Raw genomic sequence first — 25,153 nt, forward strand, 5'->3', positions numbered from 1 at the left:
ATCATGTGTGACACAAGAGAAATGAGCTGGGCTAGGTTTGGGCTATTTAATGAGCTTTCAGAAAGTAATTACTTGAAACTTGGGCCCAGGGGACTAATATTTTTTCTTCTGTTTTATCATTTTCACAAGGGCTTTACTGAGAAATGCCAGTATTATCTGAATGCATGTGCCATAGCCTTAGTCAGACTCCAATTTCCTCGTGGGGGGAGGAGAAGTTGAACAGGTCGACACCCTTCTCTTTCAATGTGCCTGTAATTGCATAAAACTCCTTCTTCAGCCAAAAGACATCGTGTGCCATTTCTAACGTGAAATTCGGGCCCCCCTCCTTCAAGCTTAGGTTTGATTAACCGTGAGAGAGCTTGCTCTGGTCCTCCTGCCATAAAGGCCTGGCCAGGAAATGATTGCTGGGAGGAAAAGCAAAAAGTAGAAATGAACTAGGGCTCTTCAGGGCACTTTCGTCCCTAACGCACTAGAGGAATCATTGCTGCACGTCTCACGCGGCTTCTTCTTCTTCATTAGACATAACGTTTCTCTCTCTCTCTCTCCCAGCTGATGACCAAACACCCCGGCAAACGCCTGGGCTGTGGACCTGAAGGCGAACGAGACGTCAAAGAGCACGCTTTCTTCCGGTACATCGATTGGGAGAAACTCGAGCGCAAGGAGATTCAGCCACCATACAAGCCGAAAGCCGTAAGTAACCCTCTGGCCGTCGGCCCCACGGGCCCCACCGAGTCTCCCTGCCTGGGCGGTGGTGCTCGCTCGCTGCTCTCAGGGGGGCCGATTGGAGGCGGCCCCTGGAGTGTCTCACATGTCTGCACAAAGTCACTGGGTACAGAAATGGAGATTTCCATCCACGCAGCCCGGCCTCTGTACATGCGGGAGTGACGACAGAGGCCGAGTTTCTGTTTTATCGATCCAGTTATCGTAACTGGCTTCGCTGGCAACTTTTGGGGAATGGTCCTTTGGTGAGCAGTGTGCAGGTCCGTTTTCGGACTGTGACAAAGCATCTCATCTCGTGCTTTCCTTGGTTCAACTGTGTCATTCTCTCTTCATACTGACCCTGAAAAGGTCGTGTTGTTTATCTCAACAGTATTTAAATTCGATTCTGAAGCATACACTACGTCTAACTCAGTAAAGACGGCACCCCCAGCTGGCTCCCCCAAGCTGCGCAAGAGAGGCAGGCAGAAGCCACGGCTCACAGACCTCCGGGAGGCTGTGGGTACAGCTATGGCTTTGATATAACTTTCATAACGTAACAATGAAAGTGTCACGTTCCCACCATCGGGCGCCGAGGGAGGGATTTCCATCCCCAAACACTCGGCAGGGAGTACTTGTCAGCCCCCAATGAATCAGAACTGCGATTCTGCTTCAAGGGTTTTCTCTGTTAGATTAAGTGGAGTGGAGACCTGGTGGCTTTGTGATGGGCTATAAAGCTGCCGACTGAAACTGAACCGTGAGCGTAAATATCGTCACTGACATCGGAAGTTGTAAGGGTCTCGGGTGTTAGGATGAAGAAAATGATAGTGGTAGTTATTTCAGATTAATTTCGTGGCCACTCATTATGCGCCAGGCACCATATTAAGCCTTTCACATGTAGCATCTAATTAAATCCTCATGATGACCTACTATGCCGGTGCTGTTATTCCTCGTAATGGGAGAGGAAATGGAGGTTCAGAGAGGTGAAGTGCTCGGTCTGCGATCACTCAGCCAGTCTGTGATGGAGCAAGGATACAGACCGTCCGACTCTATCAGAGGCACCCGGGCAACGAGCAGGTAGAAAGCCTCCCGCTGATTCTCCCATCTCCCCGGACCTGCGCACCCCAAAGGATTAGAACGCAGCACCCCTGGGGGTCCCGTTTCTCCCCGGACACTTCCTGGTGTTAGGAAGCCAGTTCCACTCGTGGCCTTTCCAATTGTTGCAAACTTTTCAGCATCCCCAGGACTGCCACCCCTAGGGCCTGTTCTGTCATCCTTCCGGCGTTGCTGGCCCTCTGCTCCCACATCCTGTAATTTCCAAGGTAACCGCCCCCCGCCCCACATGTGCACACACACCTGCAGACATGTCCCATATGCCGTCACCTCCCGCGGGCCTGTTTTCTCCAGGTCATCAGCGTCTATCTTAAAATGCAGATACAAGGTTGAGCCCAGTGCTCCCTCAGTGGACACAGGGGGTCCAACAAACAATCTCTTGATATTTTCTGGAGCTGGGGGCTTGGACGAGTCAGTTCCCCTCTCTGCTCCTTGGTTTCATCGTCTGTAATCCCGTGATGGTCCCGGTTTCTCCCTCAGAGGGCCGTTATATGCAGAAAGCCCTCAGTACGTGCCTGGTACATAGTAGGCACGCCGAGAGAGTTGAGGGGGATTTGCGGTGTCACGTTGGTCGCTGTCCGGGGTGCGGCGTCTCTGACGGGCAGTGTCAGTCCTGCTGAAGCGGTTTCTGAAGGCCCCGTCCGTGTGTCCACACGGGGCTGGGTGGGGCCCTGCCGGCAGATGCAGCATCGTCAGGTTTGTTGAACCATTTGGCAAAAGGTCCGACGACAGCCTAGAAGAGAAGACCAGGTTGTCCGTTCTGGAAACTGGGAGCTTGGAGGTGGGCACAGCTCCTGTGGGTTTTGTGATGTCTCCAAACGTGATGTCTCCAAACGTGGACCCCACTGCGCCTCACTCAGCCAGCGGAAACATGCAAACGCTCCCGTCCCCACCAGCACTGAACCCAGTGAGTGACATTTGGGGTTCGTGCTTTCGTTGTAGGGCAGTGGTTTCCAACGTGTGGTCCCCTGACCCGCTGGGTCAGCATCTCCTGGGGACATCAGAAGCTCAGAGGGCGGCCTCCAGGGGACTCAGGTACCCGCCCGCTCCCGGCTCAGAAGCGCCTTCCGCGAGCCGGATCCGCCCTGGCCCGTCCTCATCAGGATTTTTATGTGAACTCGCACTAGTTTTTGTTATATTGGCCACAAACTCGTAAACGCAAATCAGACCAAATAAAAACAGATCCACGCGTCATCGGTGGCCGAGCATTGTCAGTGTGTAACCTCTGGGGTCGTGAGCACTCAAAGTCACGTTGGCATTCAGCCAGCTGCCATGAGTTCTGGTCATTGGCCGCCACCTTGCCTGGGACTGGTCCGATCTTCCGAATGTTCCAGCTAAGCGATAATGACCAGAAAGCCCAGTGTCTGGCTCCAGGAGGTGCTTAGGACGAGGCAGCTTGCTTCCCGTGGAAACATAAAAAGATTACAGAGATTAGCAGGAATCTCCAGCGGGTGTGCGTGCGTGCGTGGGGTGCGCTGTCCCCGACGTGGACTTCCAGGTGCCCTGTGGGGCACGTGTGTGTCTGCCGGGGCCTGATCCACGCGGGCCATTAGATGGAGACGCGCGGCAGTAATCGAGGGGTTTATTCTGACGTCCGCGGAGGCTGCTGTTAGAGCAGGTGCTTTAAAATCCCTGGAAGTGGGTTTTACAAGTTGCTCTCGGTGCCGTCGTTCGTGGCGGCAAGGAGCCGTTCGCCGCGCGGTGTTCGGAGGTACTGGCATATGTACTAGCTTCGGTGGGCTGTTTCCGGGTCCTGAGGACATTTTCTGTTTAATGTGCGTCTATTATGTCCCACTTTTGCTCTCAGCCACCCCCCCCCCGCCCCATGGCTTTCTGCTGCCCCTGAATAATGCCTGTTCCTTAGCATACGTGGCTTTGGGGGGGTTTCCAAGGTCCAACCTCTGCCCCAACTTCAGCTCCTGACAAGAAGCAGCGTTTCTGAGCTTTCAGTGCCTCACGCGTGGGGGAGCTGAGCCATCCCCGTCCTTCTCCAGCCCCCACCCCTGCTGGGCCTCCCTCCTCTCCCCTCATCAAATCAGCAGAATGTCACCCGCTCAGAGGCTCTTGTTCCCAATAGGAAACATGGGCCACGGTAATGTCCTGTCAACAGACTCATCAGACTTTGTCGTGACTTCTCGTTCAGCATCAGGCCTGTCTTTCTGATGAGATTAAAGGATTGTGACGTCCTTTTCCCTGCCGAACACCAGTGCTTAGCCTACGGCTCAGTGATAACAGGTGCTCTGTCGCTTTACTGAATAAATGAATGAATGAATGAATGAATGAATGAATGAATGAATGAATGAGTGGCTCTAACATAGGGTACCACCCTGCCCTGTACTAGGACACAGGGGTCCCCGGGGCCTGCATCAGTGTACAGGTGTTTTCTCATGCTCAGCAGGGTATCTCCGATGAATTGGCTGTTGTGGAAGGTGCCACCCTGTTTGTACAGAGCTGTCATTTGAAGTGCCCCTGGCGTGGTATCGTGTGGCCGTGCACTGAGGAGCTGGGGAAGGATCCGCTGGCACAGTGCCTGGTTGTTGGGCTCAGGATGGCGAGACGGTCACTCCTCGTCTGTCGTCGTTCAGGCCGCTGCCCGGGTGCCTAGCAGAGCTTCTTACTCTTAGGTATCTGATTAAAATGTGGCTTCTGACTCCGCTGGTCTGGGGACAGCCTGAGGTGCCGCGTGTCTCGCACACTCACAGGGGAGCGGAGGCTGCTGGCCACGGGCTTTGTGTAGCAGGGGCTGGAACGTGGTTCCATGGGAACCACCGGCCCAGGAGCCAGGTGGCAGGGCCTGTTGTCATTGGAGAGCCGTGTGGCACAGGGAGGGTTGCACTGGGGTGCATACACGTCAGTGCTGGTAACGGTGGCCCGGGGTACACGGCAGGCTGCCCCATGGCAGCGTGTGCTGGGGGCAGAGAGTGTGGCTGGGTGCGTGGTGGGGCGGTGGCCGGTCACCAGTGTGCCCTGGCTCTGGAGAGACGTTGCCAGGCGCCCCAGGTCATCCATCCAGCGGGCATTGACTGACGGTAAGTACTGTGCCAGGTGCTGGAGACAGTGGCAGTAAACACACAGAATCCTGCCCTCGTGGACCTTGTATTCAGAGTGGGCGGGCAGTAATAATTACGGAGGTCAGTGGATATGTTAGAAGTCGATGAGCGTTTATTGGGGGGCAGGGGGTGTTGGGAGAGCCGTGTCAGGGAGAGGGCAGTCTTAAACAGGCCCGTCCGAGAGCCTCACCAAGAAAGGGACACTCCAGCAAAGATGGGAAGACAGTGAGGGAATGAGTGAGCATGTGTGTACCTGGGGGCGTGGGAGTCGTGCGAGTGGGGGCAGCAGGTGCACAGGCCCGGAGTGGATGGGGGAGAGTGAAAGGGGAAGAGACCAGCGTGGCCGCGGTGGAGCCGACGGCGCCAGCCACCGACGGGTGTCTGGCTTCTCCTCCAGCCAGACGGGTGGCTGTCGCAGGGCTGTGAGCAGAGAACTAGCAGGATCTGACTGTGGGATTTTAAAGGATCGCTCTGACTCCCAGAGACGCAGGGGTGAAGCAGGAGACCAGCTGTGAGGCTCTTGCAGTAATTCAGGCAGCGGCGATGGCCCTGGGACAGGACAGCGCAGCCGGGGGGTGTTCGTCTTGGACCCCCAGCCCCCGCCCCGTTCCTGGCACTTTGTAGGACCCGAGGGGTGGATGAAGGAGAGTCCCTTCAGCCCCTCATAATTGCCCCTCTGGTGTGACGTGGGGTCGCCAGGTGTGGGTGCTGGTGGAAAGCAGGAAAAGCTAAGGAAACAGGTCGTCGGGAAAGCGGCTGGAGTTCGGAGAGCGGCTTTGCCGAGCACAGGGCACAGCTGTACTTCTGTCCGAGTAAATCACAGGCAGTCGGAAGGGTCCCGGGGCTGAGGGCTGGAGCCGGGCGGTTCCCGGAGTGTGGCCGTGCCCTCGTCAAGGGTGCACTGAGGCCACCCCACGGCGGGCGGGAGGGCTGGTTTTATTGGGGGACGTGTCCTGTGTGGTGCTATGTAACCTCCCAGCGGTCTATTTAAACCGGAAAGCCTGACAGATTCCGACGGCCTTCGCGTATCCCTATAAACTGCCTTGGTGAAGCCAGTCATGTCCGTTACCCGTAACGCAGGGCTCCCTATGGGGATAGCGAGGTGGGGACACCGAGCTTGGGCTCAAGGCGGCAGCGGCCCCCCGCAGGAGGCAGACTCTGCGTCAGCTTTCCTGGCTGGAGCACAGATGCAGCAAATTGAAAAGTGGGAGGAAAGTCAGCAGGCGGCCAGACGCCCTGCTTCGTTATAGTCACGGAGGGCTGCACGCCGCGGGGTGACGGCCACCCGCCCGCCAGTGCACGTGGCTGTTACGGCTCTAGGTCTGGTTGTCAGCTTCCTCCGGGCAGGGAGTAAGGACGGGCACGTCCTTCGTCACGGGCAGCCATTGGCACTACGTGGGCGTCACGGGCACCAGTATGTGGGCGTCATCAGTGCCCTCCCGCCCTCCTTCTGTGCAGCCTGGTTGTCAGGCCTCACACTCTGCAACTCCCAGCACAACAGGTGGCCGCTTCTGACCCATCCTCGTCTTCACTTTGCCTGGAGCCCGTCGGGCTCTGAGGCATCTGCCTGTCGGGAAAGCCTCAGAGCCTGACGACCTGAAAAGGCAGGGCCCCTTGTCCCCACTCTCCCGGGTCCCAGCCTTTCCTTTCACGTCGTTTCCAAAATCCTGGCAGCTTATCTGACGACATCCCACCACCCGCACCCTCTGGGAGTTAAGTGCCGCTCGGCTTCAGAAGCTGGGTCACAACGCTCGCAGCCCAGGACTTGGTTTCTGGGTAATTCTGTCACCCGGAAACATCGTTCGTGGAGCTACAGTCAGACATGGCAGGTGGGGCTTTAGTGAGCTGCAGTTCTGTCCATGTGATGGACTCCTCCACACCCAACTCACCCAACTGTCCTTTGCACCGTGCGCGTGCGTGTTCGTGTGTCTGTGTCGGGAAGTGCGTTTGATGAGCTGGCATTTCTGAATGGAAACCGCACACGTGTAACCTTTGTGTGTCGGCTATTAAATCTCCACATCCAAGGCTTCAGAGCGGGATCTCCCTTTTACCTACGGTGATTTCTTTCAGAATAGAACCTCGCTCCCCCAAAGGACCAAATGCTCGAGAGGACAGTCCCTTTTGGGAAATCGGGGTTTAACAAGTCTCCTAAAAACTGTGTGATTCAGATAAACAGGAAGAGACGTCGGGTTGTTTTCAGTGCCTTCCAGACGTCACCTCACCTAATTTTCCATGAGGTGGGTGTCGTCACCACAGAGCGGGTGAGTGCGGGGAGCTCGCAAAGGTTAGTTAGGACTTCTGCTGAAGGTCAGCCGCTGGCAGGGGGCAGAGCCAAGACTGGACGTGTGGCGGCCAGGCTGCCCAGAGTCCTTGGCAAGATTGTTAGAAGCACACAGAGCCCCCCTTGAGGTTTTGATTGCACCTAAACACCAGTGTCCGAGGTAGGATAACACCCTCCAATGGTGTCTCTTATGTAATCGCCAGAGACTCAGTATTCTCACGACTCAAATGATCTTAGGTTTATTTTAACACATTGCCCCCAACCAGGAGCCTTGTCACACCTGTACAATCACTGGCAGGCTGTTAAAAGACGTCCGTCCACCTCACTTGTTTCCTTGAGGCTCTCATTTCGAGGCTGACAAACACAGCCGCCATTGAGTGGCGTCTGACAGCGTCAGGAAAGACGTCCTCCCGACAGGCTCACCAAGGAATGGCCACGTCCCCACTCGGGGCTGTTTGTTCTTCTGGGGCCCCCGCGTGGGGGGTTTGCAGAAATAGTCGGCTGCAGGTGCACCCTGACTGACAAATAGCCAGGCGTCGTTCAGGACACAACACCTGGCGTGCGTCTGCTTGTCTCTGTCCATCCATCCACCCACCCACCCGTGGAAACCACAGATCCAACCCGGCTCCCTTGGGGTGCTCTGAAGGGGCAGGTTTCTGGGCCGTGACATTCCCACATGCCCTGCCAGGTACATGGCTTTGAGCTGTGTCCCTGCCTCCCTCCGCCGCACAGAAGCCAGCAGGTCACACCGAACTCGCAGACCAAACGGTCCCGTGCTGGGGAGAGCGCGGATTCTTAGGCTGCGTCTGGCAGGAACTGCTGGAATGTAGTCGAAGCTGAGAATCGAAACACACTTCAGAAGTGTGGTTCCACGCCCCCCCGCCCCCCCATTCTATGGATGAGCAAAAAGGGGTCCGGAGTTTCGCCTACGAGACTCCTCGGAGCAGGGCCAGGAAAGCTCACTGCATTCAGTGGACGCGGGACTTCCCATAATGCTGCCTACGGCCGTCCCAGGACGACAGTCCGACGCATGCTGTGAAGTCCCTCGGTTTTACTAGCGAGCAGAGCACGCTCTCTTTCAGGGCCTTCACAACAACCCCAGGAAACCAGTGCTGCTGTTGCCTCCTCTGTTCACTTGAGGAAACAGGCCCAGCAAGGTTAAGTAACCTGCCCGAGGTCACACAGCTAGGAAGTCCGAGTGCCCCTTTAATTGAAAGTCCTATTTCTTTACCTCCAAAGCCCTTCCTCTCGGCCCCTACGGCCTCTCGGCTTCTCCTCTCGTCTCGTTGCGTGGGGTTTGAACTTCTCCGGGTCCAGTCCTGAGTTTAGATACTTTCCTGGGGGATGTGCTCTGTGGAGTGAACGTCCATGAAGGATTCTGCCGTCCAACCCTGTCCAGGGTGTAATTCTTACCACAATGCCCCAGAAAGCTGTTGGCCAAAAGCGGAGGCAGGGGACTTGAGGAGACGAGCACGTGGACCCAGGGAGACTGAGTCGTGCAGAAAGAATGTGAATCGAGAGTCAAATGGACCCAGGATGCAAACACCAGCCTTGCAGTTCAGCAGCTGAGTGAAGACGGGCGAGTCACTTGGCCCCTCTGTGTCCCCACAAAAGCAGGCTGTCCCATCGCAGGTCCGGTCCCAACTGGTCGGGAAATTAAGGCCAGTGGGTACCCCTGGGTGCATGGGTGGGGGGTCCCAGCTTCCTGCACCCTCCCTGTCCCTGTGTGTCATCAGGGCCTCCTTGGTCCCCTTCCTTCTGTGTGTCCCCCCTCCCCTCCTGCTCCGAACCCCTGTTTTCCCCTTCCCTCTGCATATGTCCTCTGTCCGCTCTGCCTTCAGCCCCCCTCTATGTTAACCAAAGCTCGTATAGTGACAGATAGGAGCCTGATGCCAACTGCCATTTAAACAACAACAGTTTTTCGGGGTGTTCGGTTGTGGCTGGATGCAGGGTCTCAGTAATGTCCAAAGGAACCCGTTTTCTCTTTCCCCTTGGGCTTGCTTTCCTCTGTGTGGATTTCATTCTTCATTCTCAGAAGGCTTTCTCAGGCACGTGGCTACTCCAGACTTACTTATCTTAGCAACGTTTGCCAAAAAGAGCTTTCTTGTCCTAAAACTCCCAGCAGCCTGGGGCTCAGTCTTACTGGACGATACGGGGCCATGTGGGCATCTCGAAAGCCGTCAAATGCCAGGGGGAGGAGACGTGCTGACTGGCCAGGCCTGGGTCACCAGCCAAAGGACTGGCTCTCCCCCGTCTAAACCAGACGCCTCGAGGGAGGAGGAGGAGGAGTGCCAGAAAAAGAGGCAGGGCCCACTGAGTGGCCACACCAGCAGATGTCCCCTCTGACGGAAGGGGACACCTCAACACGGAAGCGTGACGTCTTTGTCTTCTTAAAAATCCCTGCCCTCCGACGTGGGGTCCCTCCTCCTACTACCGGGCTGCTGCCCCAGATGCTCGTGCACGCTTCTGAAAGAGTCGCCGGTGTTTGCTACCCCCACTTCATTATGACACGTATCCAATCTGTCCTCAGGCCATTGCCATCGGGCTTCCGCCCCCACCACGCCACTGCAGTTTCCCTCACTGAGTCAGCTGTGACCAAAACTAGCCTCCTCTCCTAGACGTGTCTTGTCTTTCTTGACCTTCCCATGTCGTTGGGTGCTTTGATCTTCCCTCCTGAAAAACAAACATCTGAAAAAGTGAAATATTTAAGCGGCAGCAGAAGCTGTGCAGTGACGTGAAGGCCCCCTGAGCCCCTGGCTTGGCTCCTTGGTTCTTCCCGCACCGACCCACTGAGCCCACGTTCTGGTGCGACCTTCAGAGACGTGTCCGAGCACAGAAACGTCCGCAGCACTTCCCGTGCTCGGAGGGAGCATGCTTTCATTTCTGTGCTTTGCTCTCTCCCTTCCATCTCAGGCGTTGTTTTTATCAGCACGTCGAAATCGGCTCCGTTCGTTGAATAGCTTCCTGGGTTCCTGGACATGTGCGCGTATCTGGAGGAGAAGTTCAGACTCCTGCCCTCGTTTTTAAGCCCCTTTTCTCCCTTGTTTTGCTGGCATTGCACTCGCTGATGTTCCTTCGACCTCCACAGCCGCTCCCGGTGGGAAGACCCACTCCATGGAGACTTCTGATGTCAGTGGAATTTGGAGGGTGGAGACACGTCCATGACCTAGAAAGGGAGAGAAAAAAGCATATTCCTTGTATATTTACAGGTGCAGTTTCTTAAAACAACCACACAATGCTCCCAACCAGGGTATGAAAAACAGCAAATCATAGGCGGTATGTGAGTCTGCTTGAAATGTCTTTCCAAAGAGTGAGGCTTGGGTGGGAGTGGAAAGGTGTCCCTTTTGCCCCTGGACACGCATCTTTTCCTCTCTTCCTGTAATGGGGAGACCCGGGGGCTGGCTTCCCCTTCCAGCTCCCTCACTGTCGCACCACCTTGGTGGAAAGGTTTTGTTTTGTGTGCCGTAATGACAGCGGTCATAGTCTAGGGTAGGTGGGGGTGTCACCGAGCCTGCAGGTCCCCTCTGTCCCCAGAGCTCGGCCGCACCCATTAGTCTAGCTCACTGGATAGGGATGGGCGGGGTGGCACCCAGGTGGCACCCAGGCACCAGCTACCAGCTGCCACGTCCGATATTTTCTGTGCGTTTTATCACGTCACTGTCACCGCACCCCACAAGGCAAGTCCGTTGGCCGTGACAGGAAATGGCGTAGGGAGCTTAGCTACAGGTTGTATGGCTGGGGGCTGCTGGTGCCACATTCGGCACCCAGCTCAGCTTAACTTTAAAATCCACGCCACCCGGTGAAGGATAGTTCACGAGGCAGTGGGACGTCATGGAAAGCCAGACTCTGCATCTTGGCTCGTCTCCTCTGCCCTGTACGACCCTGACCTGTTCACTGTTCACTTTTCAAATTACGTTAGGTGCAGATAATCCTTGTCCTGCCTCACTGTCAGACCTGTGACAATCACAGCTGGGAAAACACAGGCCAAGTCAAGGGTCCTTCCTCTGTGTGAGCTCGTTGATTTGAAACCAGCCCCGTGGGCTCCAGATGAATCGTGAGGAATAGATCAGAAAAATGTAAAACTTGGTTGACATGGGAAAATGGTTACCCTGTGTTTCGACTGTGTTTTCAAAAGCAGGCAGAGGAATCACGAGTCCACCTTGGTTTAAAGAGTAAAACGCACCCATCCATCTATTCACCGAGCCATCCTGGGTGCAAACCAAAATGTTACCGTCCGAAAGATAGCGGGGTGTTGCAGTTACAAAGGGCTGTGCTGTTTATTTCTCTTGGCGCTCTCGAGCAACTTGTGTGTTTGTTTTGGCGATAAAGGCGGGAGCGTCGTAGAAGGGTCAGGAGCGCTTCCCTTCCCTCCTTCAAAGAAGCACTGCCCTTCCTTCTGCTCTCACTCAGCTCAGATGTCACCTCCTCCAGGAAGTCTCCCTGCCCTTCTTAGCTTCCTCGCCTCTGAGCTCTGTGGCAGCACTTGTCGCCTGTGCCTGGCCCCTCTGCTAGACCGTAAGCTCCGTCATGGCAGGACACATGGCCTCTGTGTCATCGCATTTCCAGTACCCAGCATGCCGCTGGGCCGAAGGGGCCAGACCTCCTAAACATTCACCTTTGTCACCCTCCCCTGGCGCTGAAATACACACAAGGGCAGCCACTTGGGAGACCTGAGCGTTTCTAACTGAGATGAAGGACATTTGACAGCATCGGGCAGACCTTCACAGCTGCGCTGAGTGTCCCATGCTCTGTATCTCTATTTTCCCCCTTTCTTCTACTGCAACAGCTTCCTCATTTGAAATGGCTTGTTTTGCTTAGTACAACCAACAACAAAAAAAACAAACACCCACCTTATTTTATTTAAATTTTTAAAGCACAATCAAGCAGAGAAGGTCCAGGAGGAAATGAAATAATCTGTCACTGTCCCCAGTGTCTACCAGCACGTGTCGTAGGCACACAGATGTTACGTGCACATTTGTGTACATAATTTATAGAATGGGAGCAGAGCGTCCACAGTTGGTACTGATGTGGAGCTCTGGCATTTGATATTCTTCTGCATCTTCTTTTAATGTTTAAAGGGGTTTTGCGTAGCGATACGTCAAATAGATGCGTCATTATTTATTTAGCTCTTTTTCCCTCTTGGTTGATAGTGGAATTCAAACTTTTTCTGCCCCTCTCACAATTCTTTGCTGAACGTCCTGTGTCTTGATGGGATAAACACAGGTGTGTGGGGCGGCGGGGGATGGGGACAGTCCAGGAAAAGCCTCCTGGAGGAAGTGACATCTGCTGAGACAGAGAGGATGTGGAGGAGTCAGCCAGGTGAGGCGGGGCTGGGAGGCAGGTGTCGCTGGCAGAGAGGAGCCTGTGCCAAGGCTGGGAGCGGAGGGCGTGCGTGCAAGCGTGTGCCAGGACCTGGGAGTACGTTACAGCTGCAGGGCGTGCAGGGGTGGGGGGACTTGGGCTGGAGGAGGCGGCCCCTGAAGGGACCGATGACCAGGCCACCAGAGGCAAGTCCTGCGATCCCTGTCAGCCATGCTGACCAGGGCGTGGGGTTTGGGTACAGGCCATTGTCGCCCATCAGAGCAGGAGAGGGACGGATTCAGGTTGGCGTCTCTGAAAGATCCCGGAGGCTGCTGTGTCGGAGCCAGCTCCACGTTTGACAGCTAGACTCGGAGCTGTGATTAACACAATGAAAGAGAAATTAGAGAGAAGAGGAGACAACGAAAAAACAGCTCACAGGTCACAGCTCACGGATCAGCGTTTCCAACTGCCTAGGTTCTTCCATTCAGGGGCACAACGGAGCAACAACTCACCGTCCTTACCCGCCTCTCCAACCCTGGAGGACGTGCCGTCTGATTGAAAGGACCTGGGTGGTTTGGGCCCCCTTCCCGGTTCCAGGAGTCCCAGCCTGATGCCAGGGAGGGGACTGGGTTTTCTTTCAGCAGCTCGGCGAGGGCTGACGTCCTGCCCGGGACAGCCGGACAAGCAGGTCCACTGTGCGTTTGGCGTTCGATGCCAGCCACCGAGCTGCCCACTCCCCAGAGCTGATGGGGGCTGTGCCCTCCCGCCCCCACGCTAATGGGCCGCGACAGGGCCCTTTGAAAACCCAGAAGTGCTTCGGGGGCTGTGGTCAGCCAGCCCTAAGCTGCGTGTTCTTAGGGAAATCATGCTCCGGCCGTCCCTGTCCCTCGCTGAGCCCCCCCCCCCTGCACCTCCTCTCTGCTCTCTCGCTCACAGGTCTCATTGTTCTCCGAGGCCGTGGGGGAGGGATGGCAGAGGAGGCTGCCAGCTGCCAGAAGCTGTTTTTCTGTTTCCCATCACTGCCTCTGGGGAGCCCCGGCACAGCAACAGCTTTCTGCTGTGGCTGGGAAACGGATGGTTTTTAAAGAAAAATGGCCCCTGAAGACTCTCTGTGTCTCCGCTCCCGTGCTTCCTAGGCTGGCTGGCTGGCTTGGGTCTCAAGGCCAGAGAGAAAACCTGCAGGGTCTGCCTCGGGACGTGCCATCTCCCCCGGGCACCCCTTCAGTTTTCCTAACTGCATGGCCTGTGCACCCCCTTCCCCTCAGCCCAGTCCCCCGTCTCTCTCTCTCTCTCTCCTGTGGAGGACGGCAGCCGGCTCCTGCCTGCCGCAGGGCCTCTGCCACCAGTCTGGCTCCCACTTCTCTTCAGTCCCCATGGCACAGCCTGGGGACTCCCGCTCCATCCGTGACATCTCCACTGGGCTCTCAGACGTATCGTAAACGAAACCCATGCTGCTTTTCCCCTCTCGTGCCCCACTCACCAGGAGCTCCAGCCAAAGGTCTTGGGGTCACCAACCAGGGCCCCCTCCCTCTCTTCCGTTCCCCCCACATCCGATCCATCCACAGATCCTGTGAAGCCCAAATTCCAAATGTGGCTTTCGGGTCCCCCACTGCCCCCTTCCTCCAGGCCGTCATCGCTGGCCCAGGCTACTGCAGCAGCTCCCTGAGTGCCACCCTGTCCCCACCCTGGCCCCCGGCCCCTCTGTTCTGTGCCCGGCTCCCATGACCCGCTGGTACCTCAGAGCGTGCCCGGTCGCTCTGAGAACGCTCCAGCGCTTCTCCTCAAGCTGATGGGAAAACCCTCTATCCTCGCGCGGCTAGTGTGGTCCACCGTCTGGCTCCTGGTGCCCTGTCTGAGCCTGTCCCTTGGTCACTGCGCTGGCTTCCCTGCCCTCACTGTGCTTTGGTGACTCTGCCGGATGGAGTTCTGTCTCAGGGCCTTTGCACTGGCAGTTCCTTCCGTCTAGACCGCGTTTCCTGCGGACGATCCAAGGGTCCCTCCCTCACCACTGAGGGCCTGTGGACAGGTCGGCTCCCCGGAGCTGACCGCCTTGTTGGAAGTGGCGTGGTCTCCCCTCTTTATCCTGACCTGGCTTTGTTTTTCTCAGTAGCGCTTGTCTCTGTCCAGCATTAAATATACACTCACATTCACAGTTACATTTTTATGTGTTTGTTACCTCTCTTCCCGAGTAGAATGTAGGTCCCATGAGATACGGGTTTTGTAGAATTTACTCTTAGCACAGGGCCTGGCACACAGCAGAGACTCAATAAATATTTGTTGACTGAGAAACTGAATAAGTAATGAAAGAATCTGGTCACCAGGCCTAAGCACACCGCCTTGACCCTGAGCGTCCAGTTTTCTCCGGGGCCTGTCCCCCACCGGCCAGCGGAGTGTCGCCGAGGGCGTGGAGCGGGGGGGGAGGGCGTCCCTTCTCATTTCCTGAGACCTGCAGCCAGGCTGTCAAAACAGCCGAAACAGTGTAGGTTGGAATAACAAATATATTTCTCTAAGTCTAACATGAGCCTGTTAAAGATGAAGACTCTTTCCTCAGTGTTTACAACTTAAACATCCTGAAAACACCCCGTCGTAGGACACATATGCTGTCTGCATGGATGTGGAGTAGAAACAAGGGAACGAGAACAAAGAAACGCTCGCTTACAGCGAGGAGGTGCTGAGAGCCCCGTCCTGTGCGGGCACATTGTCTGTTTCATGTTATTCTCACCACAACCCCACGGGAGGAACGAGAAGTGTCCCCAATTCACAATAGAGACGTTAAAAAACTCACCTAGAGTCGGTCACATAGCTAGTGGGTGGCGATGTCTGGATTCGAACCCACATCTCGGGCTTACACTGCATTGCTTCCTTCTGCCCAGAGCAGTGGGGGCTCCCTGAGAGCCAGTCCCCCGCAGACCTGCTGCCGTGACCACAGGGCTTGACAAAGGGGCCTGTACTGCTTACCTCCCGGCTCCAGGAGCTGCAGTTGGGAGCCCCCACCGTGTTCTCATCTGTCCCCTCCCTGTTGCCAAATGGCTTGGCCCACTTGCTGCGCCTTTCCCGCCTGGCCTCGCCGAGGTACTTCTGCTGTTACAGGACCCTTCTCCTTCGGTTCCTCTCAGTCCCCGGCTTGTCCGATGGTCTCTCTCTTGGTTCTTCTCTTACGTCTCCAAGTTCTGGGGACACTTTTCTCCTTGTCACTGGCAAACGGGGACCAGCTGCCTGCCTCACAGGTGGTGTGTGAGCCACTTCGCAAATGTCAGTTGCCTGGAAAGTAGTCAGTGGTTTTTATTCCTGGCGTTATTCTCTCTCTTCCACCCTCCACATTCAGTCCGTACTTTCTTCTTCAAGGTCTATCCCCTGAGCTCCAGAATCCAAACGTCTGACGCCGTCCAGTCACCTCCTCGGAGCTCACGGGTCCCTCCAGGTCATTACACCCACCGGAAACAGTCGTCCTTCTGAATTCACCCACTTGCTTTGTCTCGTGACTCAGAGGCCTTGTCCCCCCCGACTCCTCCCCCCGCCCCCGCCATCCTGCCCCCTCCGCTGGTCAGCCAGCCACCAGCCTGTCACGCGTGCTTGTGAAGTGGAGCCAGGAGCTTGGGCTCCTCTGGCAGGTTTGCTGCTCGTTCGCTGTGTGACCTTGAACCAACCGCATGGTCTCCCTGGCCTCGGTTTCCCCACCTGTCCCACAGGCTGATAATGAAACCCACTTCACGGGCGTCATCCATGCCGCCCGTGAAGAGGGTTCCGGGTGCCTGGCCAACAGCAGACGTGTGACGGCGCCAGCTGTCCTCAGGGCTGCTGTGTGTGTGACGGTGTGTGCTTCCCTCCTGCACACACTGCGTCTGAAACGCAGTCCCCACGGGCTTTGCTGGGGGATGTGAAAGCACATGGGGGTTGCCGACTCATCCCTCCTCGCTGGGTGAGAACAAGTGTGTGCATGTAGGTGTGCCCTCGTGTACACACACGCACGCACACACACCTGTGTTGTAACTCTGCCCTTTCACGTAGAATGGTGGTGAGAAATGGCGGCACCTTTCCCTCGGGAGCCTGATGGTCCCCTCGCGCTGGCCTATGTATTTCACCCCACACCCTTCCCATTTGGAGCGACAATGGCTGCTTACCTCCTAGCACCTTGTAATTAAGGGTCAGGGACTTATCCAGCGAACCAGGGCCTCGTGGGTGCGCAGGCATTGCAGGCACCGAGCCCAGGTCCTGAGGTCTGTCTCCACTGGCTGCAGTTTGTAAACTCGTGTGTGTGCGAAGCGGGGAAATGTCAGCTGTTCCTGACCGAGAGCCAGCGGACGGCTTTCTTTGAGGGGTCTGCTGCTAAATATTGAGACCTCCCAGGTCAAGTATATGTGGGTCGTTCGTTTGTATCTTGTGCTACATGAAACATCTCAGGTACCTAATTCCATGTCTTTCAACGGATGAGCTTGGCTAACTCCTGGGGGGGGTGCGGGGAGGAGGGGAACATGCCACGTGCCACCAGCCCCACCATCTCATGCCTTTGCCATACAGCTCCTGACTGCCCCAGAAGGACACCAGGGGCAGCTCACGAGCTACAGAAACTGAAGGTCAGGAGCCCAAGGTCATGAGAATTTTGCATTTTATGTTGCTTTCATTTCTGGTCATTGGAGCGGCCTCTCCGAGGCAGTACAAGAAAAGGGATGGAGAAGGAAAGACACACCCGATTTTGTTTGGTTCTGTTCTGTTCTGTTTGGTTTTGTTTCCACCCACCACAAGTTCTTTTCTTCCCCTCTCATAGTGTGGACGAAATGCTGAAAACTTCGACCGGTTTTTCACCCGCCACCCGCCCGTCCTAACCCCTCCCGACCAGGAAGTCATCAGGAACCTTGACCAATCAGAATTCGAAGGATTTTCCTTTGTTAACTCTGAATTCCTAAAACCTGAACTCAAGAGCTAAGTAGCTGTGTAGATCTGCGTCCTTCATTTCTGTCATTCAAGCTCAACGGCTACGGCGGTGACATCTTTTTTTTTTTTTCTTTCATTCCAAAGTTGCAGCCATGTTTTTTTTATTTGCTGATGACACTAGAGTGGCCATGTTTCAGAATCCAAATGTGCTCAGGTAGTTTGCAGCATCGCTCTGAGACGGGATCAGGCAGATGGCGTGTGGAAAACACACGTTGTCAAAGCCCTCTCACCATTGATTTTCCCCAGCACGTCAGCTAAGGAGGACCAGCGGGGACATAGCATGCCTGCTTCCTTTCCCTTTTTTCCTGCATTGCCATTTTCACGTCTTCCAGTGCCAGCCATCCAGTCTAGAGGCTTCCCACCCCTGAGGGTGGGTCGTCGGATGCGAGTGGTGTGCTGCTCCTTCCGGGCCTGGAGCTCGGCTGGTGCCCAGATACACACAGTGGCTCTGCCTTAGCGGAAATGCCTCCATCCTGCCTGACTTGGAGGCGCCACGAGCTCTGAAAAGAACAGGCAAAACCATAAAACTTTGTTTGTTGTTTTTCTTGGCTCGAAGTTAAGGAGATTCTCTGTGCCCTTTTAAAAATTCCGCTTCGATCTGAAAGCACCGCCAGAGGCCAAAAGGCAACCAGCGTGGGTCCGCCCTCAGCGCCGTGGCTTCGGACCCTATAGGTCCCCAGTCACCTCCATCCCCAAACTACCTGGGAAGAGCATTTGGCATTCCTTCCTGAAGATACATGGTCACTCTAGCAAGGTCCCAAAGGACTGGGGTCTTACATTACATTTCAAATTTTATTTGCTTTGGGGTTTTATTTCTGTTGTTCAAATGAAAAAAAAAAAAAAAAATTACTTTGTCACACATGCTTTGAAATATGTGTCCAATGTTACAATATTAACCGCAATGACTCACCTTGACTTACAAAGAAGGTGGTTCTCAAGCCTGTAGCAGACTCACGTCTGAGGCAATGGCCTAGGCCGGGTTGTTCCTGCCCTTGGAAGGTGGATGCAGGGCTCTGGGTATGACGCCAATCCCGGAAACATACAGACTTGTATTCTTCGCTTTGATGTTGTTTTACAAGATGTTTGTGGAAATGTTCATTTGTATCTGGATATCTGTTATGTGCCATTTTTCTTCTAGCATCGAGATGCAATTAAAAAAAAAAAAAGGAAGAAGAAGAAATGCTATTTCCAGGAAAACAGCTCTCTTTGAAAAATGTGGACCCAAACTGCAAGGGGGGGCCTCCCGAGGCTTTGGGACAGAAAGAACCAAACTCAGAGCTTAATCGTAGCCCCATGTCCCGCTAGTCAGAGAGGCTGAGGCTGTGGACCATTCGGGGAGCCCTGGGACTCGTCATGGGGTGGGGTGAGCCGACCAGGGGCCCCCACGATCTCAGAGCCCAAAGCCCACGTTCCCACTGGAGTCAGGTTTGGGAGTCAGCTAGGAACAGCCAGGACTCTTGCTTTTCTTATCAAAACCACTGCTCCTCCCAGCTTGGACTCAGGAGTCTTTCTAGCAAGCAGCTCTGTGAACCCCAGAAGCCCAAGGAATCCTCTGGGGTGGGGGAAACCCCATTTGTGTCTGAGCAAATGAAGACAGCAAGGGGCCCCCATCCTGGCCTCCTGCTATTCTCAGGCAGCCCTAAAGAGAATGTTTATCAGACTTGAGTGATTTCCAGAAGCTCCAGGGCCTCTAGGAGAACTTTACGAACCTGACAAATGTCCTTGAAGTAAGACTTCTCGTCTTGAAGGAATCCATGGTTTGGATTTCCACTCAGGCAAAGGGCCCTGCCGTCCGTTCCTTTCTGCCTGCTTGCTTCTCCTCGCTGCAGGCTTTGGGACACGACCACCACCACCACCATCACCACCATCCCGCGGCTGGTCTCATGGTAACGGTCTAGACCTCGGGAGAAGCAAAACTGAAGTCCTCGCTGATAAGCGAGGGGGCTAGAGAGGGAAAGAAATCGGGCCAGAACCCCTTCACTTAATTGTTGGGGAAACTGGGAACTGGAGAGAGGAAGTGACTTGCCCAAGGTCAGCCAGCTGGGAAGCAAAGCACAGGACCCTCTCTGCTCTATACCTGGCATCTCTGAGCCGTGCCCTCAGCAGGCGAGCTATTTGGGGGCCTTCGTCTGGCTGTCGGGTGACCAGGTCTTTCCTTGGATATGCTGTCAGGAAGGTAAATAGCATGGAGGAACATTGGGCCACTGACACATGATTTGAGACAACTTTAGAGATCAATGTAAGATAAATAGATGATAGATGGATGGATAGATAGATAGATAAATAGATAGATAGATGGATAGAGATAGGAAGAATATACTGTATATATACACTGTACTCTACATTTTCCAAATTGTTGCCATCGTTTTCCACAAGTTGAATAGTTTGCAGAGATAAGACCACAAGCCAAAGTTGCAGCCCCTGCCACACCTCGCTGAGGGTGGGCAGGGGAGCCTCAGGGAGGGGATCGTGGCTCAGGGTCCCTGCAGCTTCCTTTTCCATCAACATTTCCAGTGCAGAGGGGACCAAGACACAGCTTTCAACGCACACAGTCTCGGGGGAATACTCTGCCAGTGTATCCAGGAAGAAAGAGTTTAATTGATTTTTGCCGTCATGCATGTCTTTCACGCGCCATTCATCCACCCGGCAGCGTTTACTGAGCACTGATGTGTGCCACGCTCTGTGTTGGGTGCCAGAGCACAGCGGGGCACCGTAAAGATGCAGTCCAGAAGGGCAGTCATCCAACCAGTAACTCAAAGCAGGATGTGACCTAGCGATAACTAGTGTCCGGGTTAGTCAGGGAAGGCTTCTTACAAGAAAGAAAAAGTCCTCAAAAGTCTTCGGGGCTCTGCTTTCTATCTTCAGACCACAGTTTGAGCTGAAGGAGAAGGATAAGCAGCGCTTTCTTAACCCAGATTCCTGGAGAAATCCTATAGTGTGGTGGGTGGGGAAGGAGAGGGCAGCATGGTAGCTGGGGTGGGTTTCCTCCTAGAAGGGCCAAAGCCTTGGTCTCCATGCTTGGACAGGCCTCAGCGTCACCATGGGCTGAGCACAGACAGGTACCTGTATGCAGAGAGGACACTGCTTGTCCTGAGTCCTGCCTTTTGGCGTTTGTCACTCAGATTCCCTCAGGCGTTACCTTCTCTGGCCCTTGGGGACACCCTGCCTGATGCCCCCGCTTGAGGTGTCCTGGTGCTTCTAGATCAGACAGCCTGAGATTTTCCAAAAGAACTTACATTAGGGGAGATTGTCTAAAAAAGAAACTAAGTGAGAACATCCCCAAAATCCTAACTGCAATCCACGTTAGCCATGGCGGATTCTCTGCCAGGATCCAAGAGTCCCTCTTTTCCCTTCTTAGACGTCTCTCTAAGCTGTTCCTCTTCTAAGAGGATGGGCCAAGGTCACACTGACCTTGGGGCATGAATACGAGGCCCGTGGAGTTCAAACCCTCTTTGGCTGAGTGAGACTGTTCTCATGGGGCTTCAGATGCTTTCAACTCAAAGGAATTATCCCGACAGAGAGGCCCACGCTCTCCCTATTTCCAGGATAAAATTCGGGTAATGACTGCAGGGATCTCCCCACAGGACAGACTGCACAGTGGCCCGTTCTAATTGGACCATGTGGGTGTTCGAAGCCACATCATGCCCCAGCACAACAGATGGAGAAGGGCCTTGGACATGGCAACTGGTGGGAAAGGAAACTGCCGGATGCCCAGAGCCAGGGCAGGCCTTGTGGAGTCAGTGTTACCAGGGACACCTGCAAGGGGGCTGCCTCCTGCCTTCCATCCCCAAATATGGGGGACCCACCCACAGCTCTGGAGCTCTCAGACCTCGAAGGGGCCCAGCGTGGTCAGTCCCTCCTGGGGCTCCACACGTGAGAGGCCCCTTAGGATCAACGGGAACAACTTTCATTGTTTTGCTCCCAAGGGAGGCGTCCGGCTCAGGAGAAGCTCAAAGTGGGGAAAATAAGGAGGTTCACCCTGAGGCAGGTCTTCTCATTCATTCAGCAAGTAATGGCAGACAGCCTGCTGCGTGCCAAGCGCTGCACGTGGCTCCAGAACTATAATAGTGAAGAAATAGGCAAGGACCTTCCTTCCTGGCGACAGGCAGTAAATAAGCCAGCGTCTGATAACAGCAAGAGTGAGGAAGTCCATTAAAAGGATGCCAGGGATGGCTCGTGGGGTCCAGCCAGGTGTGCGCAGACACTGTGAAAGGAAGAGGTGGCGTTTGAGCTTTGCCCTGAGCACAAGCAGTAACACATGCAGTGCCCGGGGCGGCAGGACGAGCTGACCGCACACAGGACGAGACCACTGGAATGGGGGGGCGGGGGGCGTGGCAGGAGGCGGCCTGCCCTCCAGGAAGCAGCTCCGTCCGCCCGCTCCGGTCGGGCTGCACTTTCTGAGGTGCTCCTGGTGTCTCACCACTTTTACGCGTGCACCACCGGAGTAAGTGGGGAACTCCGTGAGGACATTTTCCCTATCTTTGGGGAACAGCCAAAAGGAAGGAATTTCTGTGAGGCTTGTAGCAAAGGGAAGTGAGCTCAGCGATGAGAAACCCTCATCCGTCAGTGCCCACTGGGGGCTAAACCTACAGCCTGGAGGGCTTTGGCCAAATTCTAGCAAGTTAGCCAGGTCTCCCCGATTCTCTTTTCTTTACAATCTGACCCACCTCTGGCGTCTGCTGTCCGGTACCCATGAAACCCAGCTGCTGTCCTTGGTTGTCCTGTAACGACTCAGCCATCAGGCTGTCCTCCTCGTCGGAGGGGCTGAGACGAGGCGTAATTGGGAGCGGTGTGGTCAGGTGAAAACCACGAAACTGCTGTGCGAGCTTGGGCAAGTCACTTCACCTTTCTGTGCCCCCGTGTTCTCATGTCAGATCATGGGGGGTCAGGACTGTGGCCGTATCTGTCGCCCAGTGGGTGGTGAGGATGTGACGAGATGATTGACAAAGACCCTGAAGAGCTGAGGGCATCGTGAGAGCTTGTATTAGCCCACATTCTGACGTCCCCTGGTAAAACTCACCCAAAACTGTAAACTGGGATTAATACCTGCCCCCCCACACACACAACGACTAACTAGGAGAATAGAATTTTTGCTTGTTTGTTTGAAGGCTGCCCTTCCAGACCTTACTTTAAGCTTTGGGTTTTGTTTCTTACAGTTTGTTGACTAGCTACGTGCTGTAAACATCCTTGGAGAGACCCTCTGGCTGACAAGAATCCACATTCCAGGGTGTGGCTGGATTTCTGGGTGTCCCGTGAAAGCCTGGATCGCAGCAGGGAATGTGGGCTGGACAGTGGCCGGCCCCTTTCACTAAGCACTGATCTGATTCCCCCACATACCCTCTGCTTTTGGGGGAGCTATGCTCCCTTTGAAGGAACGGGAGGGGATCCCCGCTACAAGAGTCGCTATCGGGCACTTGTCCCAGTGACTAACTCTGTGGCATTACAAGCGGTAAGAAGGGGTTTCCAACTCAGTTCATCTCAAAGCCAAAGAAAAGAGAGCACACACCAGGCTTTATGGCTAGCCTCAAAGCAAGTCAGTGTCTCATTTCCTGTCTTAGCAAATGTCCACCTAGTGTTCTCTCCTGAAGCCAACCGACGACATGACAGGACAGCTAGGGGTAGCATGTGCAATGCAGCTGCTAAACGCTGGCAGCACAGGGCTCTTTCGGACTCTGCCCGTGACGTGTCCTCAGCCTCCCGGGCCTGGCGTGTCTCGGCCGTGTGTCCTTCTGCTTCTGCTGTGTTAACGTGTCTGCTTTCCATTTGGCAGAGAGACGAGCGGGACACCTGCAACTTCGATAAAGAGTTCACCAGACAACCTGTGGAACTCACGCCTACTGACAAGCTCTTCATCATGAACTTGGACCAAAACGAATTCGCTGGCTTCTCCTACACGAACCCAGAGTTTGTCATTAACGTGTAGGGGCACGCACACTCTGGGCCTGGAGCGTCAGGCCCCGTGTATGTATCAATTCTAGTCTTCCAGGATTCACGGTGCATATGCCGGCATTCCACGCGTGGAGAGCTTGTCCTTAGAGGGCTTTTCTTTGTATGCGTAGCTTGCGAGCTTGTTTTCTACATTTGAAAATGTTTCGTTTAGAGTAGGCGCTATATCCAACGATAGAGGAGCAATTTTCCAAACTCCCAGAAACTCACCCAAGGAACAGACGAGGTCAAAACGACTGTGTCTGATACCAAAATGCTTCAATATTTGTAATTTTTAAAGTGGGAAGCTGATGTCCCTGGTAAACGTTTTTACAGTTATTCTACAATCTCTTCTTTGAATGCTAAGCATGACCGGTATTTTTAAAACTTGTGAGTAAGCTTTGCAGTTACTGTGAACTCTTGTCTCTTGGAGGAAATTTTTTGTTTAAGAATTGATATGATTAAACTGAGTTAATATATGCAAACTCTCTTGTTAACATGTCTGCTTTTACATAGACTGTGGTACGGCGATTACAAACTGGAGAGCCATTGGCTGATGCGGCTGGAAGATGAGCTTTGTTTCACATGCACGGAATTTTATTTAATCGAAATCCTGGTCAACGTTTTTAAAAGTGGGATCTTTTACTTAAATGTGCGGGCTTTCCGATGCGCTTGAAAAAAACCAGAAGACTAGCAGCACTGGGCCTGGGTTCCCCCGGGAGAATAATTGGACAGAAGTGAGCCAGGGCCGCCTCCTGTCAGAGTGACGTGTGGTCTCATTTCACCACAGTCTGCACCATGGCTCTGCTCATCCACTTCCCTGGTTGCGGTGGCCGCCTGAGGTTGAGTCCTCTGACATTTGCACGTCACACGCTTAGTGACCTCAGTCTGTCCCTGTGCCTTTAGTCAGGCTCTCTGCTTAGTCATCCGGTCATCTGCATAGGAAACCCTCCAGCGTAACTGTGCTGACGAAAGTCAGCACCAAAAGGCCGGTGTCAGCCCAGAGACGCCATGTTTCCATGGTCCATGAGGATGTCCCAGTTGGTAAAACTACTTGCCTTTGAGTAGTTTCTCCTAAGGTAGCGTCTACAAAAAGAGGAAAACAAAAGGTGTGTGCCCCTTTTCAACAGCCATGCTTGTGCAGGGAAGCCAGAAGAGGAGGGGAAAATAAGGGACATCCCTTCTAATGGCTGTGGGTGTGGTAAGCAGCCCTGCCCTCTGAGGTCAGAGCGGCCTGTTACTGTGTCACCGGGTGTCAGCCTGACACCTTCTCCTCTGAATGAAGCCATGCTTCTATTTTACTTTGGAAAGATGCAATGAACCCATCTGTGCCAAGTGCCCTTGCAGCTGCCAGTACGTAGCAGAAAACAACAGACCTGATACACGAAGTCTGTTGTGACTCCAGTGTCTCCATCTCCTTGGAAGACGCCCCCTAAGTGGAGCGCTGAGCAGAGACAGTGACACCCCGGCCCCGGGGCACTCTGCAGGATTTTAGAAACTCTGCCCATTAAAAGTGGGTAAAGCCAGCTGAAAGTGCATCACACCTAGAGAACGACAGTGCGTGGATAGCGACAGACGTTTGGTGACGTGTTCCATTGAAGATCATATTGTAGAAGTGGTTATTACTGCTGCTTCCGGTGGCTGCTGTCCCTCATATTCTCGCCCTCTGTTGGATAGAAACCCGTCTTTCATGTCATAAATGCTGAGCACCTCCTCTGAGCCAGGTATGGTTCTGGGTGCTGGGGAGGCAGAGACCCACAAGATAGTCAGGACCTCCCACTGACAGGGACAGGGAGACTGGAGTTCCAGCCTCTCATCTGCTGGGACTTCGTCCCGTAAAAGCCCTGCCTTTACT

General features: G+C 54.5%; 1 protein-coding gene across 3 annotated transcripts in view; it reads left to right on the top strand.

Moving 5' to 3' along the window:
• The window catches only part of PRKCB (protein kinase C beta), a 233,916-nt gene extending 210,133 nt beyond the window's left edge, over positions 1-23,783 (top strand). For 2 of the 3 annotated variants that reach the window (XM_033101074.1, XM_033101076.1), the window contains 2 exons: positions 550-690; positions 17,207-18,540. In XM_033101074.1, the coding sequence (XP_032956965.1) occupies positions 550-690; positions 17,207-17,365 (300 nt within the window). In that variant the 3' untranslated portion in view covers positions 17,366-18,540. Of the gene's footprint in view, positions 1-549; positions 691-17,206; positions 18,541-23,143 lie in introns of those variants that run through there. The other variant, XM_033101075.1, reaches the window with a different exon arrangement.
• The last annotated feature ends 1,370 nt before the right edge of the window (positions 23,784-25,153 follow it).

Source organism: Rhinolophus ferrumequinum (genome assembly GCF_004115265.2).
Source record: "Rhinolophus ferrumequinum isolate MPI-CBG mRhiFer1 chromosome 15 unlocalized genomic scaffold, mRhiFer1_v1.p scaffold_54_arrow_ctg1_1, whole genome shotgun sequence".
In the NCBI taxonomy this organism is placed as follows: domain Eukaryota; kingdom Metazoa; phylum Chordata; class Mammalia; order Chiroptera; family Rhinolophidae; genus Rhinolophus; species Rhinolophus ferrumequinum.